Source organism: Aythya ferina (genome assembly GCF_964211825.1).
Source record: "Aythya ferina genome assembly, chromosome: 1".
NCBI lineage: Eukaryota > Metazoa > Chordata > Aves > Anseriformes > Anatidae > Aythya > Aythya ferina.
The window spans coordinates 6,271,294-6,287,630 of record NC_140296.1 but is presented as its reverse complement, the minus strand read 5'-3'; the positions used below and the strand labels follow the sequence as shown (position 1 = coordinate 6,287,630).

Genomic DNA, 16,337 nt, shown 5'->3' with positions numbered 1-16,337 from the left:
TGATAAAAGCACCCCAGTGCCCAGTGGCAAAACAAACGTTTTTTAAAGCCTGACACCACCAACTTGTCTATAAATCCACTTCAAAAGCCTTCCTCTTACAAACGAAATACCAAATGAGTAGAGAAGAAGGAAGGAGAGAGACTTTTCAGGAATTTATCCTCACTTTCTATTTGCTGCAATCATAACCAAAAACCCTAAACCAACAAAAAGAAAAGGGATTTAGGTTCTGTGTTTGGAAGCTGATCCAAACAAGCCATTTTTATGCTTTTTGCAGGACCACTCATGCAGCGACAGGAGTAAAAGAATATTAGACAAGACACCCTGTCAGGCCTGGTGATTATTTTTTTTCCTTCTTCTATGAGAAGGCTAAACAGCCATAAAAGGCTTACAAGTCGAAAGGAGTAACTGTACACACCACAATCTGCACAAACATGCCACTGCCCATATCTCAATAAGGCACAGAGATAGAGAACTCTGGCATTTGGTAGAGAACTACACCCAGAACTTTTATAACGGCCAAGCCTGAGTGAGGAATAGGGATTTTTCTTTTTGCATAGCAGCTACATGTGTATAATTTTCAAAAAAAAAATCAATCCTTATTTGATTGGTATAAATAATGCAATGTAATTTTAAACTGGTTGAAGGCTGCAGTAAGAAAACACAGGAAACCAGTGAGGTTAGGTCACCTTTCCCCATCCCTGTGATGATACCTCATCAGCAACACCTCCTCAAATCTTGCTTTTGGGGTTTCCCTGGGTAGCAATGTTCTGGGTAATTTGAAGTAGGCAGGGGCATGAGGAGAAGGCAGCCTAGTTCTGTTCGTGGTTGTGCACGTTCTTCTGTTTTAATGCAGCCAGACTTCTGGATAGGCAGAAGTCTACTGTTGACACCCTGATGAAAATCTCAGCCACCTTCTTGCTGTGGGATCCTTGGAGGAGTAAATTGGCTGTAGTCAGAACAGATCCTTATGGCTAAAGAGACAAACTGGCATTTATTCTGAAGTAGGAGAGGAAAAGAAATTCAGACCTGGAACATCGGAATGGCTGAACTATACATTTGTGAGATAAGCCTGGTTTTGAAGAGAAAGGAGCGAAAGCTGGCAACTCTGGAGTGACTCACTGAAATAAGTTTTTTGGAACTGAAACAGTGATCCCAGCTTCTATGCTAAACACCTTTTTGTGAAACTTACAGACCAGATTAACCCTGCTATGCAGCATTTCCCTCCTAAAAATGTGCTAACACCTGGGACACCAAACTAACATCTTGTCCCTGTATTTCATTTAAACTATATATACATTATGCACTGAAAACCAAGTCCTTTATTCTTGTATGCTTTCCTACCACATAGTCAACACATTTATTCTCCTACTATTACTAGCACTGTTAAGCTCAAAATAAGCTTCATTATACTAGTATTACGTGATAAATCATGTAGATACTGCCCAAGCAGACAAACAAAGACAATTTTCTTGGGCATTCCTTACTTTATACAAGCCTGACTTCATTCCATTCGGGAAATCTGTAGCAGGATATCTCATCTGTAACAGATACCTCATCTGTTGAGGTTGCAGAGCAGAGGGCAGGTGTTTAAGGTCTGGCAGCCCTCATGGTTTCTGTTAGCTTCCACCTGCCTCATTTCTCTTACAGCCTTCTACTGTTTGGTCGGCCCGTTTGCTTTCAAGGATTTGCATCGAAGCTCCCAGTGGCCTCGCCTCCCTCTTCATACACAACCCAAATAAACCTGCCAGGGAAAACAAACCTTGAACCCTTCTCAAGAAAGGAGCAGCTGTCCTGTGACAAGATATCTGTGACAAGAGCCAGCCTGGGACAGCAGTACAAGACGACCTGAATCTGAGGAGGCAAGGTTGCTATAAGTACCTGCATTCTCACACAGGATCTGCCCAAACACAACATTCCTAATGTTACCAGTTAAAAACAGACATATAAAGCCTAAAAACCAACCCTGGCCAAATGACAGATGACAGGACTTACACAGCAACTGTAAATGAGCCTGCATTATTTGAATTGATGTCATGTTTTAGACTGGATTACATTTTAGGATTTCAGACCAGATACAGCATCAAGACCAATCTACCTAAAGACAAAAGTTTCGGTTTGGCACTCATTTGGTAATATCTGATACTAAAAGTCACATTTTGTGCTAAAAAATGCCCACAAGGCAAAATAATTCCAGAAAAGAGGAGCCTGTACTCTTTCCCCAGACAGATGCACTTTGCAGCTCCAACAGGAACTTGCTCACGTCACTTTATTCAGGTACTTACATACTCAAGAAAGCAACAACTGTGGGTGCTGCTTGAGAGCTTTAATAACAGCAAAAGGTCTCAGAATCATGATTACTAAGTAAGGCTGTTAAAATTAATTGGAAGTCCCTAGTAGAACCAATAGATCCAGGTATATGATTTGAGTACAAATTAGAAAAATAGCATGAACTTCAATTAATAACTATTATTATCTTCCATTTTTTCTGTACTATGTCTGAGAAGTATGTGAGAGCAAATTCTGTTTGACAATTCTGTCTCTCTGTATTTTCAGAGAAAGAGTTCAAGCAACCTATCCATTAGTATCTTACAATAGATCAATACATGGAGGTGTTTGTTTTTTTGTTTTTTGTTTTTTTTTTTTTTTTTTTTATCACTAACACTGGAATTACTCACATAATAAAAAAATCTCCTTGTTGGCACAAGATTACGTCCTAAGAAATGCAATAATTAAATTCACTGCGAAGCAAGTTTGGTTTTGTTTCGTATGTTTTTAAAATCAGCTCCACAAGAACTGTAGGCTTTATTTTCTTATTAGTTGCACTTATTATTACTAGATTAGTTTGAATCAAAATCCACTGAGGCCTAGGGTGACATCAGTCCCCTGAGAGAAACCCCAGAGTCACGTTACTAGATAGGATGCCTCTGGCAGGATCCTAACATATCCTTAGATATAAATGTAGAGAAACTGAAGGCATGTACAGGTGACAGCATCGATCCAGAACCCAAGAAAGCTTTCCAAAAACCTTAGTGTGGATGATGGCCAGCCTAAGATACCTCGAACATACAAGGTGTCACCCTGTCCACTCATCAGGACAGAAGGGAGAGCATGTACAAACACACTGCGCTCTTGCCTCGCCTGTGAGCCACATGGCTTTTCCAAATGTTATTTTTCCAATAATTTACAGATACCCAAGCTTTTATCATGAAGTAGTCCAAATATAATGGAAAGGGATTTATAAGAAAAAAGGTAATGAGATGAACATCTTTTGCAGAGACTTAACTTTAAAAAAAAAAAAAACCTAGCTATTCTTAAAACATTTGGAAAACGTACCCTGGAGGCAGAGCAGCAAAAACAGGTAATTCTTTTCAGAAGACAGATGATTAGTTTTGACAGCACCTGAAAAACATCATCTCCAGGTTCTTTTGTCTCTAACCAGCCCTTTAAACTTGAACTGGTCCTCATGTTCAAAACCACCTCCACCGAGAAATGTGCCTGGAGGTCTTTAAAAGACATTTAGATGTAGAGCTTAGTGACATGGTTTAGTGGAGGACTTGTTAGTGTTAGGTCAGAGGTTGGACTCGATGATCTTGGAGGTCTCTTCCAACCTAGATGATTCTGTGATTCTCTGTTAAGCACACCCTCAAAATTCATTATACCAATCAGAAAAGCACTTCTGAAGCTTTTAAGAATGCATTCTGGTGACAGTCACTGAAAGTCACTTTCACGTTAGTCTGGTTCCACCAAGGCTAACAGCTCGTGCTAATACCTTACATACCTCCCATCCTTCAAAACAAATACAGAGAAAATCCACTTCCTTCTGACAGCATGCAATACAAGGAGTGCTGCCTTGCAAAGCGACTGAGTAAGAGGTCTGCTAAGGCTGAACAGGAACAAAAACCAATTTCTACAAGGGTTTCCACATTCTCACTGACCTGTAGGAGAAAGCAAGGGCATGTAACACCCAACAGAACCAGAGATCTGGAGCTCTCTCTCAGTGAAAGCCAGTGCCACAGCCCCCGATGCATTACAGGGCGCTCTGCAGTCACCTCCCTCCTCACAAACAGCTCCTCATCAGCATTTCCCTATCACGAGCCTTCCTCATTTACACAAGGAGAAAATAACCCCAACCACAGCCCGCAACGGTGTTTCCAGGAGCTTCTGGGGGAAAGGAGAAAGAAAGAAAGAAGGGGGGAAAGGAGAAGTGCAAGGCTGGCAGCGCCTCCTGGGGTAATGGAGCAAAGAGAGGCTTCTTCTCATCCTAGGCAAAAAAGAGGATGAAGAGTCCACTGATTTCTTTGCATCACACCTCTTGTAGTCAGATTTCTCCATCAGCCTTTTGCCCATGAGAAGCGTCAATATCCCTTTTCCTTCAGGAGAGACCTTGGCAGAGGTAAAAGGGAAGCAGGGATGCTGTTCCCCAAACCACCAGTGTAACTCTGAGCACCACAGAAGAAGCTGCAGGATGGGGTGAGCATCCATTACAGCACACAACGAGCCAGGAATTAAAGCTGACGGCCTGAAGAGGCTGCGTGGGCAACTTTGACTTTCAGCCACACAGCAGCAGAAGCTGTGAGCAGGGAAAGGGCTCATCAGGCGATTTGTAAAATTCCACTAAGGTGGTGCTCAAAGAGGATTTTGTCATGTTACCGGTTTGTCAACACTCCAGAAAGACAGCACACAGGCTCCATAGATGGAACGGGTTATTACAACACCCTTCGAGCCTCAGAATTTCTTTCTAGAGGGGAAAAAGATCACATGAAAAGGCTTCCATTATGCATACATACAAACAGCACTTTGTCAGGCTGGGATACTTGGATAACGACATTTGATCCCAGCTCTTAAAGAGTCCTCCAGGTGTGCAAGGCTGTAGAATTCAAACCAAAATATTACATCTCCTTGGCTGGAGAGCTAACTGACGGAGCGTTTTAACATATACCATATATAAAAAACAAGCTCCGTGTGCCACATCTACACAGGAAAATCGGTTTCAGATGTAAGCTTCCAGAAGTTATAATATTCAGAAACCAGAGGAGACACTCAGTTGTAGAAACATGATGATTACAGGCTACTGCAACCTGCAGGCCTTTGCATTTTCCACCACACCCTCTCAAGCTACAAGTAACAAATGACACAAGCCAAGTTCCACAGACAAAAATACTCGTTGACAGCGTTTTTACAGACCACAACTAAGAGTGTCCTTTTAGATTTGCTGCTCCAGGAGGATTCCTTTTCCTAGATATTTTCAAACTCATGGCTGCAATTACTTCTGAGCGCTTTCAGACCTGGCACCATGGTGCCATTCCAACAGTAAAGCCGGTATTTTCCTGCCTGGAGTAAAGAAACGAAAATACCCCTTCTGCTACAATTAAGTCCCTTCTCTGCTTTTTGAAATGGGAGACAAGTCGATGTGGCAAAACCATCTCCCTCTCAAGTTGCATTAAAAAAAATTGGGAAAATAGGAACATTGCTAGTAAGGCTTGGACCTCCAGCCTCCAGTGAAGCACATGCCTTGAGCAAAGATGCCTTTCTAACCAGAAGCTACTTGTTTCTCCTTTAATGTTCTCAGGAGAAGAACAGTAGGAGAAATAAGATAATAACTTGCTGAGTGCAGCCGACCAAAAGCCACCAAGACTGTACAAGCGTACTTAGCAAAATAAACACTGCTTTTGGAGCAAGTGGCAGACTGTTGTTTCGTTTCCTTTTGGGATATACCTACACAGATGCCAATCGTCAGAGAATATTTCTCTGCAGACAAGCAGCATCATGGTTAAGAGTAACTTCAAAAGATTTAATTAGGGAATACATCTCTCCATCGAGAACATGACAATTCAAAAGAATCCTAGAGAAGATTCCTGAATCAATGAGAGAAAATCCAGCCTCAGTACAGAGCTGTAAATACCAGTTTGTGTTACAGCACCTTGACCTGTCAGTGTGTAAGGTTCCTTCTTTGTTGTTGGGCCTTCTTGCATTTTGGGTACTGAATCTGACTGGAGAAAAAAAAAGAAAATTAAAGAGACTAACTGCTAAAATCCTCATTTGTGAGCAGTTAGCTGCCTGGGTTAGCTGAAACCACCATTAAGCTGCTGTTTGTACCAGTGTGGGTGACTTTCCCGAAGTCCAGCCATCGAGGCAATGCTGCTTTCAACGAACACATCTCTATTCATGGCAATTACCCTGCCGGTAGCTCCAGGAAAACCTCCCAGCACACAAAACACTCCGCAGTACAGCTTCCCAAACAATCCATTGCTCCTTCTGTGACACCACGACACAAACAGGGAGCAATTTCCTACATGAGCCATGGCCTGCAAGGACTTCTTTTGGCAATGAAGCATAGTGTCAGTACCTCCTCTGGACTCTTACACCAACACTCCAGGTATTTGAAGTGTAACTCCTTCACTCAGGCATTTTGCTGACTGCATCTACCCTGACTTCTTTTGTTTGGGGCTCTGGTGCTCTTTTTTTTGGCAAATACCCCCACTTGTTACACACTGGCTCAGGTTGCAGGTTTTGATACTTGCAAACTAAATTCTTTCCAAGGAAACCAACACAGGAGTTCTGTTCAGGTACATACCAACCGTGTAGGTCTTCCCAGGACATCCTGGAGTGTCAAGTCCCTTACCTGACTCTCTCCTCTTCAGCTTTTTTTAGCTCTGCGTCCCGTTGCAGCACCTTCATTATTGCCTCTTGCTCCTCCTCTGTTAGGAAGCTCAGGTCAATCATCTTGGCAGGCGTAGGTAGGGTTAAGCGTCCAGAATGATCTTAAATCCTGCTGAGGTTAGTCTTGGAGTCCCTTTTAAGGGTATAGAAAATTTTTTTTTCAGCAGGCACTGAGACAACTGGACCCTGTTACAGTCTGTGATTTAAAAAGCCACAGATTTGGCTTTGTTGCTGTGGAGTGAGCATATGCTTCCCTAGATGAGATACTTTTGGGAAGGTGTTGCATTGCTGCTCGCCATTGCAACGATGTCTTCTCAGCTCTGCTTGCTGCAGTAAGAGGTCATTGATCCAGCACATCCAGTGTTTAGGAGCAGCCTAATCATTCCCTAAAAAAAGAGACAAGGAAGAACAAGCTGTAAACATCAGGGAAGTTGTTTATGTGTGTTTTTTTTAATTAAAAGAAACGAGTTTTTCAATGTGATTAAACCACTTTGTGAAGTTCAAATGGTCACTTCAAGTCAAACTCGTTTCACAGGCCTCCTGAACAAGGTGGTCACAACAATATATTCCTCTTCAATATACTGACTCACGCTGAAATGCAGAGCCAAGCATCATCCAAACGGCAAAATTTACAAATAGGTGCATTTTAAGCTGTCCTTTAAGTCAGCAGATCAACTCAGAAGGAAGGAGAAAAAACTTTAAAAAAAGAACACTGAGGGCTAGAAGTTGAGGGTTTGTTTCTATAAAGAGACTGCCCAAATTCCAGGAACAGAAACCAAGTAAACAAAAACCACCAACAAAGCAACAACAACACAACCAACAACACCCTAACACTTGAGCTAAAACTCCCGAGCTTGCCACGCTGGTTTCCTTATCGTTAGCACATTTCTAGGACACCATTTTTGGCAGGTCACCAACCTAAGATAGCAGAAGAGCCATCCCATAAGGACAAGCCATTGAACTTTTGGACCCTACTCCACTCCTAGCACGCTGTGCGCGCCTTGCCCTCCACACCTATCTTCCCACTCCGAGTCTTCAAAGACTCCTTCCTCCTTCCAGGAGATCAGAAAGGCAGCAGTCATCACAAGCCCCGGAGGAAAAATCCTGAGGAAGTCATCAGAAGGCTGCCAAACACAACATGTTGCAGCAGCGAGATGGGAGGAGGCTGGGAACGCATCAGAGGAATTTGTGTGCTCCAGTTCAAGACAGGGAGCGTGTTCTCCAGCGACTGCAACGCCTCTTTCTGTGGGATTTTGTCTTGTCTGTAACAGAAGTGTTTATCACAAACGTTTCTCACTTCTACTCAGAACAACGAGCAACAATTTTAAGAGATTCATTCTTTAAATTCCTCCCAAATGGGAATTCTACGACACACTTTTGACCAAAATATGCTTTCTCTCAAAACAAACACTCCTCCTGCAGGGTCCTCCTGCAGGGTCAGATACCACATTTACAAAGTCAGGATCCTTACAGCACCACTTGAAAACTTCTGGAAGCTGTTGTGAGTTGCTGGAGAACAGCTGTCATCCTGACCTGCCACCTTAGGCTCAGGAGGAATGGATGCATTTCCAGAAGATGTGTATTGAGGTTTGAATCACTTCCCTTTCCCTTGTACCAGCCCCCGCCTTGGGAAGGAAAGTCAGGGTATCTACGGATGCTACAGGCTGCAACACAGCTGAATTTACAAGAATTGACTTTTACTCACAACATCTTACTACTGAAAGTGTATAATTCTGTTAGGAATGTGATCCCATGAAGGCCACCGTGCTGCAGAACATTTGTAATAAAACCAAAATAGTTTCTACATAAATGTCTTGACTATGTGGAATCAGGAATCATGCATTAACACGAACCTCAGTGCTTTGCCCAAACCAAACTATGTCCTTGAGCAGGAATTTCAAATGCTGCTTTGACTGTGCCTGCTCCTGAGTCTGTGAACGTTCAGCCAAGAGGTCAGAACAAGGTATCAGCACTGGCACCACACAAAGGGAAACGTCATCTCTAAAGGCAACAGCATTTTGTACAGATGCAGAATGAAGCTGTGAGCAGGTTGATGGTCATGCCCTCCTCCACCCTGAAAAAGCCCCACAGCTTTCTGCCCGTGATTGTGTTTGGCTGCTACATGAATCTTCCCCGTGATTCTCATTGGGATTTTGTTCCATGAAGTCAACGTAACAGTATCTCAAACACCCTGCCATCAGTAACTGGCCTTTTTGAAGCAGATTCAGAAAATAATGACTTACCCCTAATTAGCCATAAGTAAGAAGTGCTCACTACAGAGCCACAAACACACACAACCCTGACTTTGTTCAGAACCCACAACAGGTATGGCTGTCAGCCTTGACTGTCACGTGCAAGCTTTCCACAGCAGCTGATAAAACACCCAGCATCTGCAGGGCTAACAAAAACCCTGGGTGCTGCCTGGCTGGCACATGCACACCTATCACAGGCCCAGAAACCCACATTGTACCACACAACCTGGGCAGCTCTGACTTGGAATCACAAAGGATCTCTTTTCCTTGTAAGTCAGACAAGTTGCTTGCAGCAGGTCCATGAAGCCTGTAAGAAAGCTGCCACAGGAACAGCACCTTTGTCTTCAAAGAAGGCTGACAGAGGAGAGTTACATCTATCAGTTTAATCCAAAACTCTAAAAGAAATAGCAGGGCAGCCTTTAAAAACCAGGCCTGGGGGAGCTAAAAGCAAAGCCCACTGCTACGAACCCTCCCACATACCATCATTCTGCAGAGCAGTTTCCACAACTAACTTCACGTTCCCACTTCATTTTCGGGATGTCCCTCAACCAATTCACCTCTCACCCAGTAGAGGTAATGGGATAAAGCTCCTGGACTAAACACGAGCTTCACAGTGCCACGTTTTGCTAAGTTTAACACATTGTGCCTGGCTTAATTGGGTCATGTTCTCCTCCCAGCTCCTTGGAGGAGAGCCCTGTGTGAATTCCATTCCACATACCCACTTGCATTCATCCTGTATGTAGATTTGCATGGCATTACCTGAGTTGGTTTTGCTCCTATCCTAGGTTAGGACAAAAAGCTTCCCAAATCTTAAACTGCAGCCCAGATCCTTTAGGTTCCTTTGCAAAGATAACAACATGATGCTTCAGTTAAGGCATGTCTGAGTACCTGAAAAACTGGCCCCTAATCTCTCCAGATAACCAGCTGGTGAAAAAAAAAAAAAAAAAAAAAACATTTTTTCCCCCCTTTTAATGTGCATCATCCATACAGCGCAAACTGTATCACATTTCACCATGATAACAAGTCTTTAGTCACTGGAAGCAGGCCAGTCACAAACTGAAGACAGGATGGATTTCAGTTTAAACAAGACAAAACCCTCTTTCTGTGCGGGGCGTACCTGGGCAGCCTCGGGAGAACCTCTGCTTACACAGCGAGACGGCTTTCTGCAGAGGGCTATAAGCACGGCTTCCAAGCACAGACAGTAAAAAAGCAAAACAAACAAACAAAAAAAAAACCACACAACTGCTAGCTTTGAATGGAGTACCTGTTACAGGTCAAAGGCCAAATTTAAAATTCAATGCCTCTCTCCACTCCAAGTCACCCTCCACCACCCTGAGCTCAATTCTTCTTTCCTTTTTCTTCTTCTTTCCGTCTTTTTCACAAACTTTTCCTTAAATCCCCTGTACGTGCTGAAAAGATTTGAGAGGTCTCAGCATTTTCTTCGGAGCCACTGTTATGGGAAGTTTTCCTTTGGCTGGAAAGCTTTCAGACTCAAGTTCCACATACGACTGAAACATCCCACAGCAGACTGACTAAATCATAGAAATCAACAAACACCACAGTGACTGATTTCTGGAGAAAAGCAGTCATCTTACGTTGTAGACTAGCATTTATGAGTCTTGATATATTTAGCTTTTTTTCCCCTCAAATCCAAGTGAAACCACACAAACTGCTCCCTTTCATAGAAGTTTTCTACTCCCTGTAATAAACGGGAATCTGAAATCATGTTTTCTGTAACTCCTGCATGAAAGCTTTTGTTTTGGCAATTAAAAAAAAAAAAAAAAAAAAAAGGCCTTAGATGCAGTGCTTTTCTCCCCACCCTCAACTCTTAAGTTGCTCACAACTTCCAAGTACTCTAGCCCTGGCAACCATCCAGAAATTGTCTTCTAAATGTTTCCCAGAACCTCCTCAAGTGGTTTTGTGTCTCGATGCCTTTAAGTTAGGCTTTACGTTTTTCTAGTACACAAGTCATAAGAGACCGACTACCTCGTTTGCCCTGCACCGAGCCTTATTTTTTCCCCTACTTTCTCCCCAGTAGAAAAAAGGGAATCTGAATTCAAATACTGTGTTTATGAGCTACCATATTAAGAGGTACCACAATCATAGCCCTGTTGTTAAGTTTTTACTCCGTGCATACATATGGGATGAAATTAGGGAGAGGCAAGAAAGAGGCCGGAGTAGTTTGCCACAACTGACATTAAGTCATCGCCAGGATGAGAAACCAACCAGCACAGCCCCAGTCAGCCGTTCCATCCAAATCAACAAGACTTCCTTTTGCGTGCAGCAGCCTCATAACATCTTACATTTACATTGCAAAGTTGCTTTTCAAGGGCTCCTCAAGCTGCTAATGCTTTGCTTGGGAGAAGCTGTCTTGCATCCAGCACCTTCTCACACGAGGAAGGCGGTGACAGCCAACCCTACACTTTCAGCTGCTTTTTGCACCCTGGTTTGTGCCAGCTCCTTCAGGTGAAGGCACAATTACCCCGCAGGCCTGGCTGACCAACAACTCTCACCTTCATCATCTTCACGCCGTAAGGAATTCAGTTTCAAGCAACCTACTGGCTCTTAACTGTAAGTGGATTTGGTTTCCTGACTAATTCTTCTCCAACACACCAACGCTGGCAGCTTGGGGGAGCTGGAAGTCCAAACACAAGGCAACAGGAAGCTGAGGAAGACAGATAAACAGAATCGTGCAGCCCAATTTGCATCTGCAGACAAACTCCTTATTCTCAGAAAAGGGGTGACTGTATTTGTCCTCAACACATGCTCAGGAAATAATTCATCCTTTATTTTTGGAACAAGAAAACCCACAACAGTAGGAGAAACGAGAGCTTTGCAGGACCGGCTGCCATCACCCTGGGGAGTAACATCAGGCAGTAATGGGACAGAGTTTTTTACTTTAAGGAAAAAAAAAAAAAATCACACTTTCCTGAACAACTTTATTCTCCACTAACATTTATCCAACACAGTCACAAGTAACGCAGCACCATCCTGGGCTCAGGGAGTATAATTTCTCTAAATACATGATGCAAATCCCTTGGAAGGAGAACAGCTCATTAAGCTAAATGCCAGCGCTGGCACAAGCACAAGTAGTTTAAGACAGTCATGAAGATACTTGTGCAGGAGGTCAGAACACTACGGAGTTAACTTTGGGTAATGGAGAAAGAAAACCTTTTAACTTTCAAGAGGGACTTAAGTTTTCATTCAGGACTTTAAAACATGGTTGGCTGTAGTGGAATAAGCCTGAACTTCAGCACGCAGGAGGAGGCCTGTTGTCATTTTCATTCTTGAGGGGGCAGAAGGGAAGAGATCTCCCAGTCAGATATGCATATCTGCAGCCAATCCAACTGCTCTTTCAGGAGGTGTTATCGGAGTGTTTAAGATGATAACAGCCACATGTACAACATAGATCAGATTTCCAGCAGGCCCAGAGATTAACTTAAAGGGCTGTGTTTGCCAACATGTATGTTTAGTCAGTGGGAGGCAGGGAGGTTTTTATCTAGCTGGTTGTGAAGCAGGTGGTGGCGGTGGTACGGGGCCCTTTGCAGAAATAGAGAGTATCTGCAATAAAAAGTTGTCCTTACAAACACAGAAATGATTTATTTTACTCCAATAATAAACCTACATGCTCTCCTGTAGGATACTCATTACTATACAGTTAAGGGACTTATCTGCAGTTATAGTACCAGGCAACTACTCAAAATAGCACAATAGGAAGCCAAAAAAAGATACAGCACAAACCTTGCTCACACCTTACCCTTGCTCACCAGTATCAAGATGACTCCGGTTGGTTTTAACCTGCAAACTCACTGCAATCCTGAAGTATTCTCATTGATGGCCTTATAGTAGTTATATAATTTTCCAGAACATTTAGCTTTACTAATTGCTGGGTTTGTAGCAAATGCAACTGGAGTAATGCAAGCACTTAAGCTCCACTTTTCTCCAGTAATACCTGCGTTGGTGGTCCGTGCTGCTCTACCCGTGATTTACTTTTTTAGGGGGTAAGAAGTCAAGGCCATCATCGCGTTGATATTACACGGGCAATTGTTCTGGTTTACGTAAAATATACTCTGAACAAAAGAGCAAAGCATTAACAACATGAATTAAAAAAAGCTAACAACTGAAAATTGGAAGAGGAAAGAACAATTTGTTTTGGTTGTGGCCTAATCCCTTTATTAAGGCATGGCAGCTTGCCACTTCTTCTCATAGGGCTCGGATATTGGCAGCAGTGCCTAGGAAAGAGAATCTCTCTACCTACCACGGCATACAGTCATTAGGCCAGTGGTTTCAAAAAGATGTGGTCTCTGGAACAGGAGGTTCATAAATTAATTCATTAATAAATTAAATTAATAAATAATTCATTAATAAATTAAACCACACCTAAATTGTTCTTTTCCCTGTGACCATAGCTCAGCAGATTAACCAGAGATGCCAAGCCATTCATTGTAAACTGTCAAAAGTATAAAACTACTCAAAGAACTTGCGTTCTTTACTGAGCAGCTTCAGAATTACAGGTATTCCTGCAAGCTAGCATCAACAACCTCAGTACCTCTCATTATATATTGAGGTTCTCCAATTCTGGTTGTATTTCCTTACATGTTATACCATTGACACTGGCATAATATATTATTTGAACTAATAATTCCTTCGTAAGACATTGCGTTGTGTGTTTATCTAGCTTTATGTGCAGAAGGATGCTGTGAGAAACAGTACCAAAAGCTCTGCTGACATCCAGAAGGATTACATCAGCAGGCTTCTCTTAGTCAGCTAGGTGGGTAATTCTGTCATAAAAGATAATTAAGTTCATTAAGCAGGACTTTCCCCTTGAGAACCCATGCCGGTTGTGACTAACGACTGCGTTGTCTTTCAGGTGTTTTTCAACAACCCCCAAAATAATCTCCATAATTTTACCAGGCACTGATGTGAGACTGACAGGCCTGTAACTCCCAGGATCTTCTTTCTTGCCCTTACTGAGAACTGGGACAAGGTTTGCCAGCTTCCAGTTGACTGGGATTTCTCCAGATTCCCAAAAACCTTGAAAAATAATTGAGAGGGGTCTCATGACAGCATCAGCCAGCTCACTGAGCACCCTGGGAGGAATCTGATGGGGCTCCATAGACTTGTGTGTGTCCAGCTGGAGCAGCAAATCCTGCACAAGTTCAGAGTCAGCTGGAAGCTTATTCTCACAGTCAGTTGTCCAACTCGGGACTCTGGGGGTCCCAGGGCCCACCACTGGTGCTAAAGAGAGGTGAAAAAGGGATTAAACATCTCTGCTTTGTCTGTGTCCCTGATTGTGAGGTGAGCAACCTCACCAAGTAACAGAATGATTTTATTATGGGACCCCACGGGTCAGTAACTGTTGCAGCTCAGCGAGCAGGGGCTCTCTGCCTACCCTCACTCCTCATTTAAGTTGAGTTTAGCAGCCATGGAAGTCCATAGTTGCACAAGGACTGCGACCATCACTGATGCACTGATTTTTCTCCACTGCGTTTCTAAAACCAGGAACTTCAGGCTGCCTCTTTTACGCATCACAGAATTGCTCTAAAGCGCTCTCAGCTGCTCAGGTCACCAGTGGTGTAGCACATCTCCTCTGCAGGAGGGCACACCATAGAGCCTTGTGGTACAGCTGGAACACAAAGCTGCCAAATCATGAGGGCAACTTTTATACCATCTTTGCCTGCCCCAAGGCAGGCTACTGACCTCACAGCTTCACCAGCGCAGCTCTGCGAGTAGCCCAGCACAAGCCTGAGATCAGGCAGAACGCTGCGACAGATGCTCTGCTCTCAGACACCATTAACCATATAAAGAAGCAGCTGCAGGAGGCCAAGTCAGCCCTTACTCACCCAAAACTCCCCATTTCATTTGTCACTCTATCCCCTCTACTTTTCAGGCACCAGCCTTGTTACTGTAACTACAGCTTGGTTTAATTGATGACTACTGTGTGCGAACAGCCAGCAAACAAACCAAGCCCTTTGGCTGTCCTTTCTCAGGAGCTGGCGGACTAACCACAAACCTAGGACACTGCTCAGGCACATTTCTAAGCTTAAAATTACCTACCTAACAACTGATGTAATCTGAAGGCTACTGAGAAAGCTTGCGTCAGTTAATCCAGTCCTCGCTGGAAGACACACACGTGCCTAAAAACAGGCTTTTACACAGAATCCAGTTACCAGGAGAAATCAGGTGCCAGCAGAAAAGTAATGGTCTTTAGGAGTCCTGCAGCCACAGAATCAATAAGTGAGCTAAGGAAAGAGGTGGCAGAGAAGAAACACGTTAGAGACATTTTCAGATAAATTAGCAATGTAATTGATTAAAGAAAAGTTAGCCTACAGTCCGCAAACTGCGTACAGCCAGAATCAGGTCTCACTCCAATCACAAAAAATAACTCAAGCTTTGCAATGAAGTTTTTAATAGAAACACAGAATGGTTTGAGTGGAATAAACCTTAAAGATCATCTAGTTCCAACCCCGCTGTCACAGGCACAGATACCTTCCACTGGGGTGGAAGCTTAGTGGGGTTTTGCTGTTTGTTTTTAAATAGATGCATAAAAAAGCTTGCTGTAGCTCCCTGTTAAGAAGAAAAAAAATCACTCATCATCCAGCTAAAACATCATCTTGCACTGGAAATCAGCATAACATAAATATTCCACCTGCTCCCTCAATCCTTCTGGCTAAGGATTTGAAACCAGCCAGCAGCATTGTCAGCCCTCCTTAATAGAGATATTAAATTGCCGGAATAACAGGAAGTCTATCAGCCATGAAAGCTTCACTCATGAGACAGCCCAGCCCAGCAGTGCAAACAATCACGTGCAAAACCCTGTCTTTTCCCGGGCTGGTACGAGTTTCACGGAGTGCCTGCAGGCAGCCCCAAACTGAGCACTCAGGAGGATGGCTCTGGGCAGCTGGCACTGCGATACGAGAAGCCTGGAAGGGCAGAGCAGGAGCTGAACTGCTCAAGTTGCTGCACGTGGGAGGTGAGGAGCAGGGAAGAGCTTCTGCAGCAGCCTGCTGTTGCACTGGATGGGGCACAATGTCAAACTGCACCGCCTGAATGGGATTTGTCACAGAAAGGCTGCTGAACAGCACACGGATGGGAAGGAGGGAGACAAAGGCTGTGATGGAAACTGTTTCACAGGTAGAGTTAGAAAAATCCAGGGTTTAGTTTGTGAGTATAAAGCCTGTCCCTGAACAACAGCATTCAGTTTTGCAGGAGTGGCTCATTCTTGAAGAGGAAAGCAATGCGAGGCATGAATTTTCTCCTGCCCAATGCCTGCAGCACGCTCCCAAGAAGCCCAAAACCCAAATCCAAGAGGATTCAAACTCACATCCCCTTGTTTAGGAAGATATGACAGTCTACGGTTTCCTTTACTTCACTTTTAACCCTCCCTGGGGCTGCGCTACTGAGGATTAAACTGAATGATTACTG

At 43.5% G+C, this 16,337-nt stretch overlaps 1 protein-coding gene across 7 annotated transcripts in view; it reads right to left on the bottom strand.

Moving 5' to 3' along the window:
• Positions 1–16,337, bottom strand: part of SYTL2 (synaptotagmin like 2) — a 54,779-nt gene that overhangs the window by 34,708 nt on the left and 3,734 nt on the right. For all 7 annotated transcript variants that reach the window (XM_084519109.1, XM_084519113.1, XM_084519111.1 and 4 more), the window contains exon 2: positions 6,623–7,046. In XM_084519109.1, coding sequence (XP_084375235.1) covers positions 6,623–6,723 — 101 coding nt within the window. In that variant the 5' untranslated portion in view covers positions 6,724–7,046. The remainder of the gene's footprint in view (positions 1–6,622; positions 7,047–16,337) is intronic.